The sequence below is a fragment of the Stegodyphus dumicola genome, chromosome 11 (genome assembly GCF_044657685.1).
Source record: "Stegodyphus dumicola isolate Sdum_Otavi_A_Nest chromosome 11, ASM4465768v1".
In the NCBI taxonomy this organism is placed as follows: domain Eukaryota; kingdom Metazoa; phylum Arthropoda; class Arachnida; order Araneae; family Eresidae; genus Stegodyphus; species Stegodyphus dumicola.
The window spans coordinates 147579974-147594812 of record NC_140778.1 but is presented as its reverse complement, the minus strand read 5'-3'; the positions used below and the strand labels follow the sequence as shown (position 1 = coordinate 147594812).

The 14839-nt window shown below is 30.8% G+C and overlaps 1 protein-coding gene across 3 annotated transcripts in view; it reads right to left on the bottom strand.

Moving 5' to 3' along the window:
- BRWD3 (bromodomain and WD repeat-containing protein) overlaps nucleotides 1-14839 on the bottom strand; it is a 123782-nt gene that overhangs the window by 65168 nt on the left and 43775 nt on the right. For all 3 annotated transcript variants that reach the window (XM_085827301.1, XM_035358086.2, XM_035358085.2), the window contains exons 19-23: nucleotides 13946-14065; nucleotides 11656-11729; nucleotides 3383-3650; nucleotides 3074-3280; nucleotides 1024-1225 (exon numbers count right to left, since the gene is read on the bottom strand). In XM_085827301.1, coding sequence (XP_085683427.1) covers nucleotides 1024-1225; nucleotides 3074-3280; nucleotides 3383-3650; nucleotides 11656-11729; nucleotides 13946-14065 — 871 coding nt within the window. The remainder of the gene's footprint in view (nucleotides 1-1023; nucleotides 1226-3073; nucleotides 3281-3382; nucleotides 3651-11655; nucleotides 11730-13945; nucleotides 14066-14839) is intronic.

Genomic DNA, 14839 nt, shown 5'->3' with positions numbered 1-14839 from the left:
AGACTCTGAGATCTTAAACAAACCTAACCGTGTTCTAAATTACTGATGAGATTCAGCGCGCTTACTAATTAAGCAGTTGAGAGATCTAGCAAAATCTGCCGAGATAGGCACACAGGCCGACACACGTGATCTAAATTTCTACCGAGCAACATTCACGTTCACGATTCAAGAAGCACACCTACAATCTCGTTTCCCTTCTATTTAAACTCAACTTACTTCCACTAAATTTGAATATACTGCACTCTTTACTACAATTTACATACTCTAGCATTGCCAATTCTAGGGGAAAGTAAAGGCTAGACAGGAAAGATAACTTAAAATAAATGTTAGTTAAAATAAATATAAACTCTACAACTCTCTTAAAACCTTTTAAATACTTTCTAGAATTAATGACAAAATCTAACTTTATCAACCACCAGCATTCATATGTTAACAATGACCATTCCACAAAAAGCTTTATTCAAAAGTAGTATTTGAATAATATTGTTACGAATTTGGTATTTAAAAAGCTAATGTTAGTTCAATTATAAATTAAATGGTTTTATTTCTCGCGCAGTGCAGTGCGTGACGAATATTAAAAAAAAGCTAACCCAGAAAATTGAAAATACAAGAGCGCGTGCATTAAATAAATAAATATCTCTTTTTGATTTCGAGAAAGTACTGGAAAATTCTAGCGCGTGATTTTAAAATAATATAAAAGGAGGAAAACATCTCAGTTTGTAGTAGTTGCTTAGTTTGTTGTTGTTTAGAAAACTGCTCTTGTTGATTGTAGCGAATTTGCAGATTAGCGTTCTTTAGCTGTTTTGAATTACATTCTATTGGACATTTGAGTAGTTAAAAGATAACTACTGTGAGATATTGTAATACTGCATGATAATTTGAGAAAATTTAAGCATTTTTGTTGTGATAATAATAAATTTTTGTTCATTTTTCATCGGACTTGTGCATTCATTTCATAACGAACCCGTACGCACGCAACAATATGAATTTTTTTTAAATGAAAATAACTGAAGAATAAATTACCTGGTTTCCAGTCATAGTACATTGCTTGATCATAGTTCTGCTTCAGCACAATAAAATCAATAACATCTGCCATGTCATGGTATTTAACTGTAAAAGTATCGTTTTGTTTGGATGCAGGATTTAAAAGCACCAGCTTTAAACAACAAAGGCGAGGAGGATGATTTTCAAAAGTCATGTCTTCAATCCTTGCAATTTCTTGGTCCTGAAATTATTTTTTAGAAACATTATATTTATATCTAATAAAAATTAGCAACATACAGTTAAACCTCTATTAATAAGTACCCCATTGTAGTGGATATTTCCTTTAATGGACAGTTTCTAAATCACTAGACTCTCATTTAACTCTTTAAGTTCGGTGCATAAAAAAAAATTTTTTTTTGGAAAAAAATAACTTTAGATAACTAGCCCCTAATACAATGTTATTTAATGTCCCCCCCCCAAAAAAAGGTAAAACTTTTAAGGTAATACATGACATGGTGGGATACCGCTTATCCCACCACACACCTAGAGCAGTAAAATGGCATCTTTGCCACAGCATAAATTCTCCTAACATGCTTATCTAAGGTGCTAGTTTTAACAACCAAATGAAAATTCAAAATATAGAGAAAGCTTTTGAATAATTAAAAAAATTAGAAAATATTTTTTTCAAAACAAATTACATAATTTGTTTTAAAAAAAAATCGCTCTCAACTTTTAGATATTTTTTAACGATTTCACAATAAATTTGAAACAGACAAGATTTTCGCTCCAGTACTTTATTTGCTACAGGTTTGAAAAGGAAGATATTTAGAAGGCTGTCATGATTTACATTTCACCTTTCCTCTGCTAGGATATTTTTCTATGGTGAATCACACTTACATATCTCAATGACATTTCATGTTACAGAATTATATTTTCATTTTTTTTTTTTTTTTTTTTTTTTTTTGGAAAAAATACTAAATATTTTTCAACATGACACTTGAATTTAAAAATATTTTAATGGTGCTGCCATCTAGTAGCAATAATTCCTACATGCGCAGTGGGACGCATTTTGTCCCACCTTTTAATTTCAACCATTTTTAATTAATATATATGAATTCAAAGAATAATTTTTTTAGAAAAGGAAACTTCCACATAAAAATATTTATTCTAACACCAGAAGTTGTTCAGACGATTTAAATTGCATTAGAAATAAATATTTAAAAAAAAAAAAAAAAAAAAAAAAAAACTGCTTCAAAATTAGATCTGCAAAGAATTTTTATTTTACATTATTTCCATTAATGAATACTAGTGCTACTATCTGTTATATATTTAAAGAACTAAAAGGTGTAATTGTATGTACTTAAATGGAATTTTGCAGCTTTCATCTGGGAGATAAAAACTAGCGTCCCACCACCCGTCAAAGGATTAAAAGGCCAACAGATTCCCATTAACCCCCCCTAACAAATTCATTCCAAATTTGCCTCATTTTCCCTCCCTAGTAATAGACAAAAGCCAATCACAGGAAGTTCCACTGTGTTCAAAAATAGAAAAATTCAGTTATTTAAAAAATAAATAAAAAATATACGAGATTGCTTTTAAAGCCATAATGCCCTACATTTTCAATTTGCAAAAACTGCCTTCTTCAGAAAGATATTTTCAAAATATTTAAAGAAATCCACAAAGGTTATTACCACATGAAATGTTTCCAACTTTTAAGTATTTGTTAAATGCAAAATAGTCCCCCCTTTTGCTTAATTTCATTAAACCTTCATGACTTTTTGGATCTGCTCAAGAAGAATTGCACACATTTAGTCACGCCATTCAGGGAACTCAAAAGCCACTGAAGATACAGTTTAACAACTGACTTACATATAGGTAGTCAAATAGGGAAACTTTTGTTCTGCACGTTCTATACTTTTCCAAAAGAAAATACTTACTCTAAACAGTGAAGAACTTTTTTATGTACATATTTGTGGGGAAGGGGTGTTTATACAATCATAAAATTTTTCATTATAACAATTCATAAGTAACTTCAAAAGAGTAAAAAGAATGTTGCTTTGAAATCTTTAAAATAAACTCAATTCATTACCCTTAAGTTAATTTTTCTCCATGGCTGACTTCTCATGTATATGTCATATATTCTATTCCGTTTTACAGCCTGGACATACAGTTCATGACCTTGTCTAAAATATACAATTTCATCGCCTATCTGAGGTACATATGGTGCTTTATGAGGTGTCACATCCGTTAACCATTCAGGAGGACGGAACCTTTCTGGAAGCTTTTTGCCATTAACCTAAAAATCAGAGAAATCCATTTAACGGCAGAACATTTTTCAGACACTCTGAAAATAAAGTAGAATTTTTTAAAAACTAAACAATAACAAAAAGAAACTCACAGCAGTTTTCTTCATTGATGGTTTCTTTTTAATTTCTGGCCTTTTTCTGTGTTTTTTCTTAGCAGCAGAATCGGTTGCCGATGCCTCTTCTTCATCCTCTTCCTCACCCTTCTCTTCTTCAGATTCTTCCTCAGATGAAGTTACCTGTCTACGAGTTCTTCCTGATCTAGCAGACATACCAGATGTAGACGGCTTGGAACTAGGTTTCGCAGCAGGTCTTTCGTTTAATCCGACATCTTCTATCCAATCCGAATATTCTCCAGAATTACTATAAATAGTAATAAGCATAATAGGATTCATCATCAACTGTAGATTCAGTTGAATAACTGTATTTTCAAAATTTATGACAGTTACTTAGGCAGGATCCCCTGCATTTATAAATACATCTATGAATTATATGTAATTTGCACATTCAATTTTAATTTAATATAGATATTTATATTTACATTAATATTAATTTATAAAAAATACAATTTTATATTTATTACATTTAGTTGTTGTAATAATAACTAAAATCAACTGTAAATCTAAAAACTTCAGCAATTCAAAATGAAATTACATAAGCAAATAATAATATTTTCATAATCACATAACAATAACTAATAAAACAAATACATAAATGAAAATAACAGCAAATCAAAACTAAATTACATGATTGCACATGAACGTACTAAATTACATAATTAAATAAAAGACGTGTGCTATGTAACATGACAGATAAATTATTTTTTGACAGTTATACTGGTACCTGACATAATGATGACAAAAATTGCTTATTTAAGTATTTAAGAAAACAGGTTTTTATTGGCTGCATCACATTCAATATTCTTTATCCTTTCATTGTTCAATTAACACATCTTGAGGAGCACATTGTTATTAAAGCATGGACATGACAAAACTTGAATGATTAAGGATTATTGGTGGATTATTGCTATCAGCAGGTTTTTTCAGCTATAAAGTTACTTTTTTTACAATAATTTTAATTCTTTTGCAATAAATACTTAAAAATGGACCATAATAAAATAGAAAATTATGATAAAGAATTTTTCCTGCAAAAATGAGCTTACGATGATTCGAGTGACAACAAAAATATACCATGTCCTAGGATTTTTTTCTGACCAAGAACTTCAAGCCTGGATTCAGATGATTCTTTTTTCTGAAGAAAAATGGTCATCAATAGACAATCATCCACCAGTCTTGGAACAGCTTTTATGCCACTCAATAAAACGTTTTGGGTAGTGTAAAGGGAGCTGCAGCTCCAACTATGCTTTTTTTTTAAATTCCTTGTATAAGAATAAAATAGATATTATTACCAAAATGTTGATAAATTCACAAATCCCGAAAAGGCCTCAAATGGAAAGACATTACAATACCAGACATGAAGAAATTTCTGGGAGCTTATTCTTTTTACAGGACAAGTGTGTAAGACCAAAAATTAGACTACTGAAGCACAGTATATTCCTACTGTGTATAAGAACACCAATTTTTCTAAAAATAATGACAAGAGACAGATTGCATCAATTATGGAAAGGCCAGCACTTCAATAATAATAAAGACCTGGATGATGGATCAGATATGCTTTTGAAAGTTAGACCACTACTGAATTACTTTTTTCCAAGTTTATAAATGTTTATAAGGTTATTTAGCAACTGTCTTTAGAGGTGTTCTTGGAGAGAGAGATTATTTTCCACAGTTTATACTACAGGTATGTTCGTAAACTATGGAATTCTCATTTGCAATGTGTGTGAAAGTACTATAGGTTACATATGTAATTTTAAAATATACTGTATTCAAGGAAAGCTAGTGTTAGAAACAAATCAAACGGTTGCACCACCTTACACAGATTTGTAGCAACATTTCTACATAGGTAACTATCGCAATAGCGGGGAACATAGTGAAAAGCTGTTACAAAATAAAATTAGAAATTGTGTCCCTATTCAAAATAAATTTAAATAAAATATATTTTAATATACAACATTTTAATTTAAATATATATTAAAATATATTCATTTTAATATATTTTAATATATAACTATATTTAAAATATATTGTGTTCAAGGAAAGCTAGTACTGGAAGCAAATCAAATGGTTGCAACACCTTACACAAATTTGTGGCATCATTTCTATATAGGTAACTATCGCAATAGTGAGGAAAATAGTGAAAAGCTGTTACAAAATAAAATTTGATATTGTGGCCCTATTCAAAATAAATTTAAATAAAATATATTTTAACTATATTTTATAGATACGGATTGCCTGAAAACAAATTTCACTAAAATGCGCTTTAAAAAAAAAAAAAAAAAAAAGATATACTTAAGTACAAATGTGGAAATAAGAAAAACGGTGTATCTCTCATATCTATAACCGAATCATTTAAAATGAAAGATAGGCACAATATTGATAGAAACACCAGGGGAAAAATATGATACCCTGACTGACTATAATAAGGCAGATGAAAGATGTTTACTGGGCTCACCAATTTCTATCATATTACTCCATTCTAAGATAAACAGACAAAAATGTTGTTATGTACCTTATAAACTGTGCATTATTCAACTCATTTGTTGTTCATAATTCCATGAAGGAAAAGAAGATATAAAAATGTTTTTATTATCATAGCAGTCCATTAGCCATCAGATGAAATTTCACCAGAAGTTGTTCAAGACCCAGAAAAACCAATAACATTACCACTTGGCATTAAAAAAAAAAAAAAAAAAAAAAAAAAAAGAGTTCGATTCTCCGGGAAACTTTCCTTGAGAAACCATACATCAGGACCCATCGTTGGAACTTTGGGGGGGGGGGATATTTTGAAACAATATCTATTGTGCTTTGTCAAGAAAATACCCAGTGTGACTCGGTATATGTGTAAAATTTGCAATGTACCCTTGCACAAAGTAAAGTACTTTGAAAGATAAACACTTTAAAAGATTATTAAATTTCTTATTGTTGAGAAAGTGTTTCTATTTTTTTAACTCTTTAACGAACAATGATTCTGCCATGAAGCAGAAGTAATTTTGTACAGACTGAAAAAAAATTGCCTGCTACATGGTAAAGAGTTTTAAGATGAGTATACCCACTTAACATGTGTGTAAAATGCATATGTGTAAACCCACTTGAGATGTGCTAACACAAGATGTAATTTGGTATGCCTACTTTTAACATGATTGCACAATCCAATATCTATGTTGATCTTGAGTGTGACACTTTGAGAATATATCTACAAGACATGTAAATTCTACGCAATGCAATTAAAAATAGAGCATTTAAAAACTATTACAAACTAGTAGATAAACTCAAGACTGCCACTGAAAACAACCACAAAAAAGGAGAGGAGCTGCTGAAAGAAAAATGTTCAGGATCTGCTTGTGTCAATGCTGCATCTGAAAGCAAACACAAACAACTTCCGTCATAGGCAAAGTGATTTTTTGATCACCTGCATAGCCCTTAATCTTCGGCTATCAACATCAGTCTTTCTCCTCTATGAATCTCAACCACTCAATACACTGTATAACACATTTTATTAAAGATTTTTTAACAATTATTACACATTTTGGCATTCTCTTACAACTTACTAACTACAGTGGAACCTCAAGATATGAGCACCTCTATATATGAGAAATTCGAGGCATGAGGAAAGTATGAGCAAAAAATTTCCTCTCTAAATACGAGCATTGACTCAAGTAACGAGCCAGGCTGTTGGTATGCTAGGCACAAGGAATTCCCTCATCAGATCACTCAGTGTTTTTTGACCTACATGTTCGTGTGCTTGTGAGTTAATTGTTTTTTTACAATTAATGTGAAAATAATTATTTTCTGGAAGGAATTTCAGTTTCTAAAAGCCAAGTTTCTTCCTCCCAACACCACTCCACTTCTCCAGCCTATGGACCAGCAAGTTCCAACTTTAAGAAGCTGTACATGAAGGCCTTGTTTCAAATGTGTTTAAGTGACCGAAAATACAAACCTGACCCTCAGAAAATTTTGGAAAGATCACATCAACATCCTAAATTGTTTAAACCTTATTGATAATGCTTAGGAAGAAGTCTCAGTGAGGACACTGAATTCAGCATGGAAACTATGGCCTCAGAATATTCCTGACTTGGGTTTCAATCCTCAACTTGTGAACAACACAGTGCAGCTAGTCGAAGAAATTGTATCTCTGGGGAAAAGTATGGGTCTGGATGTGGATGGTGATGATCTGAATGAGTTAGTGGAGGAGCTCAGTGAGGAACTTACAACAGACAAACTTGAAGAACTTCACAAGGAGCAGCAGCGAGAGGTGGTGAGAAGAGCTTTCATTAGGAAAGGAGAGAATAGGAGATGAGGGCCTCTCTACCACTAAGATTAAAGAAGTGTTAGCAAAGTGAGAAGAAGTGAAAACTTTCTTCTTTGAAAAACTAATAAAGCAGTGAGTGAGAGCCCCATGAACTTGTAATGACAATGTAGTGTCGCATTTTAGAGGTTAGAAAAAAAGCTTAAAAAGGAGCCAGAAGCAAATGTTATTAGAAAAGCTTTTGGTAAAGCAACTTGCAACAAAAAGAAAGTTAAGTGATTCTGACACAGAATCTGCTTGCAGTGGGGTAACATTCTCAAGAAGAAAGAGCCTCCTGAATTAGATGGTGACTCTCCTTCGCCACAGTAGCCCGTTTCGTCTTCCCCCCAGCCCTATTGCCAATCAGGACTCTTCAAAAAGGTAAACTATGGTTATATTATTTAACATTGTTATTTATTAGGAAAATTGATTTTAATGTTGATATTTTTGGGGGTGCAGAACAGATCAAATGGATTTCCATTATTTTCAATGGGGGAGCTTGTATCTAAATACGAGAAATTCACTATACGAGCTCAATGCTGGAAGAAATTAAATTCACATCTTAAGGTTCCACAGTATTTCACATAGCCATAGAAATTATTCCACTACTTTGGGGAGTTTTAGGCACCGCACACAAGTAACAAGGTAAAAAACAATAAGGCATCAGAGGTTTTCTTCTAAATCTTTAGTGATATTTCACAATATTTAATCTCACATTTTATGCCAAAGAAAAATCTTCTTAATATTTACCATGAAGAAGAATAATACATTATTCTGAAACATGCTGCATTAAACTATCAACAATTGTAATAATTTTTATTTTGTCCTTTATATTAAAGAAAATTTGCACATTTAATTAAAGCCTTTAATAACTTTTCGGAACAGTTGTATTACATTCTAGTTACTTGTAAAATGTTTAATCTATTCCTTTTATTTGAGCATAAATAAATAAGAAACACTCAACTTTTATCAAAGCATAAATTTTTTCTTTCATTATTAACATGTTTCAAAAAAAAAAAAAAAAACTGATAAACTGGATGGGAAATCTTTCCAGCAAGATTTTATTTTTTACATATATCATATGAGAGAAAATTGGTTTCAGTCAGGATCAAATGGGTCACATTTATTTTAAATTTAGTATGTCAAACACCTCATATTATATTTCTAAATGAAAGCCAAAAGTAAGACTTCACTGCAAAGATTTAACAAAAGTTGAAAATCTCTGTATAGAACTTTAAATTGTTCAACAAATTCAGATATGTATATCGCCAAATGCTCAAATAATTAGTCATTTGGCACAACTAAACTTATCAGGTGAACTGAAGTTGAATGTCAATGCACCTTCAACTTCCATTTGAAAAAATAGAGGTGATAGCATGGCAGAAAGAAAAGACTTTTATAGCACCAACAGTTACTTAATTCTCTTAACTTTTTGGCTTACTTCTATGGTGCTTTGTCACCAGTCCAGTGAATTTCACTTTGGTTAAAATTGTTGGCAACACTTATCTAGCAAGAATAAGATTTTTTTTCTTCTCAGCTGCATTTCTTTTTAAAAGTGAAAAAGAATTCTTCATTTCTGTTATACAGTGAAAGATGATCATACAAAAAGGACAGCACTTGCTGCTAGTTTTAAACTAGAAGTTATCATCACTGAATACTGATGAGGCGATGTTATGGACTAAAAATTATCTACAAGATGGTAGCAACATCTCAATGGTAAAATAATGGAGAATGAGATTCATCTGAACTTGCTTCTAGCAGAGAGAGACTTCTAAAGATTGCTAGAAAATTTGAAAGTTGAATGTAATAAAGTAAAAATAATATTTTTTTAGATATTCAACCTATAACATTTCTCAAATCAAATTAAGTGGAAATCATTTTGAAATTGTGTGCAAACCAACTTCCCAAACTTCAGAAGTAAAATTTGTTAAAATTTCTCAGCTCACACATAGAAATATGCCGACTAGTATTATGGATAAATTTAAAATTCACATCACAAAACTATGAGATTACTTGGGCTAAGTGTGTCACTAACTGAAAAAGACAAGAGAAGCATAGTCTTAGACAAATTTCAAATCTTTAGAGTGGACGAAAGTGAACCAAACCTTAAAAGAACACAATGAAAACATAAGAAGATGTTTGCTCAACCTCCATAAAAAAGGGTAAGGATATGTTATAGTTATAATATGAATCTTTGATGTTCATTCACTTTTGATAATAACAATAACCCAGAGAAGACAGAAAGAAACAAATGAGGAAAAATATCAGTCGTTCCCTTTTTTAATCACAAAGTACCTGCCTGCGATCAAAAATAACAATGGTGAGAAAAATAAAAACAACAGAGAAATGAAAGCAGAGAAAAACATTTTTTCTATCAAAAATTCTGCCTATGATTAAAAAAAAAAAAAAAAAAAAAAAAAGCAAACTTTTTTCTTAAATTTTCTGCTTGCAATTAAAAACAATTAAAAGGGAAAAAAGAAAGAAAATATCAATCCCCCTTCCTTATCAAGAATTTTCAGCTTGAAAACAAATGTTATATTTTAAGGATTTTATTAAACACAGTCCCACATCAGTAAATTAAGTTGCAATAAAAATATATGAAATTAATACATTTAACTATTAAAAATATACACACATATTTTTTTTTTTCCATAGTATTAGATTTATTATTAGCATTTTCCTAGATTCATTACAGTTTATTCATCATTCTTCATTTGTTTCTACCATTTGAATCTTAATTTTACGCTAATAAACTTATACGTGTTTTACCTAGCATTATTATTAGATTAAAAAAAGAGATACATAAAAAGAACTACCAATTATAAAATTACTCCATTTTTTACATTATATTTTTGCTCCAACAAAAGTATGCAGAATAGGCACCTATTTCATTTCAAACTAGACAGAAAAAATACACAAAAATGACAGAAAATTATATCAGATAGTAATGCATGCTGAACAAAAACTTCCAGTATTATGATAAAAATAACTAATAAAGAAAATCACTTTTTCAATTACAACAGTCTATTACTCATTTAAGAGGAAATTTCATTGTACCTTTCATTCGTCTATTATAAAATATCTCATACCATTAAGCATTATAATGCAAACGCTAATCAAATAATTAGCAAACGCTAATCAAATAATTATACTATAAGAAAATTAATGTACACTTTGCACACACACACACAAAAACGGGGGGGGGGGGGGGCGGAACCGACAGTTCTGTTTTTCTTGCTGTACTAGGCTGACTGAAGAAATTTAACTCGCATTTCTCAAAGGCGACTTAGGATGTACTTAGATTTATACGTACAATTGTTCAAACATACTTATTTTAACAGAAAATCAGACCTTTTCTGAAACAACATATTAATTTTCCCCCCTCATATTTTGATTCTATGCCTCAAATAATGCCTAGATTTTTAAATTTTGTAAAATTTGGTTAGAAACTTACCAAGAAATTTTTAAATTTGTCTTGGTGAACTTTTTTCAATTTGCACCAAGAATAATTAACTCACTTGACAAAATTTGTAATGTATGGTAACCAGGTTTCGTTTCCTTTTCACTGTGCACAAGCTGAATCAAAAGTGCATACATAATTTGAAACTTCACAAAGAATTTCTACAGTCCTTCTATTTTGGAGCCACGGTAAAGCTCTCCTTTTCAAAACTTTTTAATCAATTTTCCTGTTCCCTCTAATCTGAATTGATTCAATTCCTAATTATCTCGCTGTGACATTAATACCACTCATTCCTACTATTTTAATGCTTGCAATCTCCAATTTCGATCAATAGCATGATAATACAATTTTGTGCAATGTTACTCATATCTAGCTTACTTGAATCTTTTAAAAAAAATTTAACACTTTGAAGATATGGAAAATAATAATCATACATTAACTATTTCCATGTTATTTACTAGCACACACGTATATAAAGACTTTTTTATATATACAATTAATTACCTTTCTTCTGTACTATCAGACATTGATTCTTCTTGCTCGGATTCTGAATCTGAAGAATGCACATTGTCCGGATTCTACACAAAACAAAAGAGTTTTGGCATATTATGAAAAGATTAAATGATTATGGAAATTTTTTTAGTAAAATTTTAACATTAGCTTTTTCCATTTTTAAACAACAATATAGTGTAATAATGAAAAGTTTAACTTTAGCTTATAAAAAATATTGTTTAATATCAATGAACTTAAACATAACAATTTAATAAAAAAAAGTTACATATAAATTAAATTTTTAATAAGAATGATTTGAAATCAACTTCAGAACTTTAATTCACAGGTTTTCAATGCCCACTGATGGACAATGAGGTGATCTCAGGGACATTAGTCTCAAAGGGAATAAATGGTCACTGAGAAACATGTGAGGAGTAATGACATGTCTAGAAAATTTGGTTACTTATGCAGTTTTGATACAAATATTTAATCATTCACTTTGATGGCACAATTATTACAGCCATGCATGTTTTTAAGAATCGCACCAAATTTCATTAGATGGTCTTTGATACATACAAATTCAAGCTTCATGTTTTTTTTTTTTTTTTTAATCACTAGGAATGAAAATTACTAACTAAAAACAAGAGCATAAATGCATATTCTAAGTCAAGGGTTCCCAACCTTTTTCTCCTTAAGAGCACACTCTAGAATATCTGTTGGACAGCAGGCATGATTTACTTTTTCAAGGTGAATTTATAGTTGGATAGAGTTATACATGCACATGAAAAAAAGATTGGTCCAATTCGCTTTGTGCTGGTATCTGTGCTGGATGCAATTTTTATTTCATTAAAAATGAGTAAACTTTCACATGGAGTTTTATTGAAAACTAAAATATTTTTATTGTGATCGCACAGCAGGGGGCATACGTTACACGATCAGTGTGTGCCATGGTGTCCACAGGTATAGGGTTTATGCTATTGCACACAGCATGTCAGGAATTGGAAGATGAGAAGCTTTTAATAATTATCATTCCATATCAATATATACAGTCAAAAGTCTTTAATCCGGACTCGTCGGGACTTCGGGGATTCCGGATTATCGATTTTTCCGGATTATAGATCATCAGTTTAAATCTGGTAAGATGGCATGCAGAAATTATAAAATTAAAATTATGAAACCGTAATTTATAAAATAATGAGCAATTATGATCTAAAGGGTATCAAAATTTACAAAAAAAAGCTTAATATTTATTTTTTTACTTTCTTAAACATTTCTTTCAACGCACGCATGCGTAAAGCATACATTATGCATAGCCGAAATTAGAAAATTGCAACCAGAAAACTATTTGATTTGTATTCGTGATATTTATAATGACGAGGAATTTGATTCAAATCATATCAAAGACGAAGTACATTGAGATGAAATACTACATTTAATAAGGAATTATAAGCCGAATAAAATAAAAACATCTGCCCTGAAGATAACAATAGTGTTGACAGATCAACTTCCAGTTCATTGTGCGCCGCCACGTCCCCCCCCCCCCCCCGCGCAGAGCAGCATGAAATTGATAAACAGATTTCGGAACGGTTAGATAAACAAAGGATATTATACCTTTATCCATTTTTTGGAGCAATTCCACTTTTTGTTTGATGGACATCGAAACATACTTTCGTTTTCGTAGATCCTTTGGGAGCTCCAGCATCGGAAATTCTATTTGACATAATCGAAAGTTCAAGCTTACTTTTATACAATTGCTCTTACAGTCTGCAAAAAATAATAAGCCGGATCCAATTCGAAGATTAAGGAACAATGCAATCATCAACATTAACTGAAATAGACAATTAGATAATTTTAGCTTATACCGTCTGTTATAAATTAAACGCGAAGCGAAAACGTATTCTGCGCTTGTGCACACGCAAATGCGCAGTCGTGAAGGTCTTACGTGCACGCTTAAATGCCTATGCGCATGCGTCAAAGCGGCGCATGCGCAGAAAGTTTTTAGTTTTGAGGTCCGGATTATAGATCATTCCGGATTATGGGTGTCCGAATTAACGACTTTTGACTGTATTCAGTTTTAATAACTACAGATTAATTGCAAGTACAATAAACATAAAAAATTTATATGCATTTCTTTAAGTGCCTAAAAATTACATTCATAGCACACTAATGGAAGTACGGAATGCTAAGCAAATTCAAAGGAGACGGACATTGGACAGAAAAACTGCAATGGGGTGGAGACCCACAAAAGTTTGGAAAACTATGCTTTAAAAAGGGGGGAATGAATTTTTAAAGATGTACTTACTTCAAATTCTTCTCCAAAAGCATTATTAAGTGCTTCCTCTTGAGTTCTAGATCTCAAGCCAGCCCTAAGGCCCTTTCGTTGTTGCCATCTTACATCTTTCATTTCTTGTTTATTATAATCCTGATGAATTAATAATTATTTTAAATTAGATGATGCATTTTAAATAAATACAACAGTTATTACTATAAACAACAAAAAATAAAACTCCTTCAAATATCCTGACATGTAATACTGCATTTCCCTCCCCATCAATCATGAAATCTGCATATTATTTGTTGCCATCTTATATCTTTCATTTCTTGTTTACTATAATCCTGATGAATTAATAATTATTTTAAATTAGATGCATTTTAAATAAATACAACAGTTATTTCTATGAACAACAAAAAATAAAACTCCTTCAAATATCCTGATATGCATGTTCTTACAAATATCACAAAAAATATTCTTACAGATACCACTTAAAGAGTTAAAGATATTATTTCAAATAAACTAGAACAAATGCTACTATTTGCAGTTTGCATTTATCTGTTACAATATATCGCTTTTAGAATTTTGCCAGAGAAATCTTTGCTAATTTAAATGCACTATTTTTTTATTTTGTTATTGTTTTTCTCATTTCGTATTTTCATTTCAAAAAAAAGGGGGGAGGCAATTTTAGTAAGAAAATACAGAAAAGTTCTATCCAACAAAACAGAAAAATTCAGCTTAAAAAATATTTCAAGTAAAAAAAAATTACTAAAAAACTGAATATGATTACACTGTTAGCTGCTTTGACTGTAACCTCCTAAATCAATAATGAACATCATTAGTGGCAAATACCTTTCTAAAAATTCAACAATAAACCAATACATTTAATTTTATTTCTTTGTGAAACTGAATTTAGGAATCTTA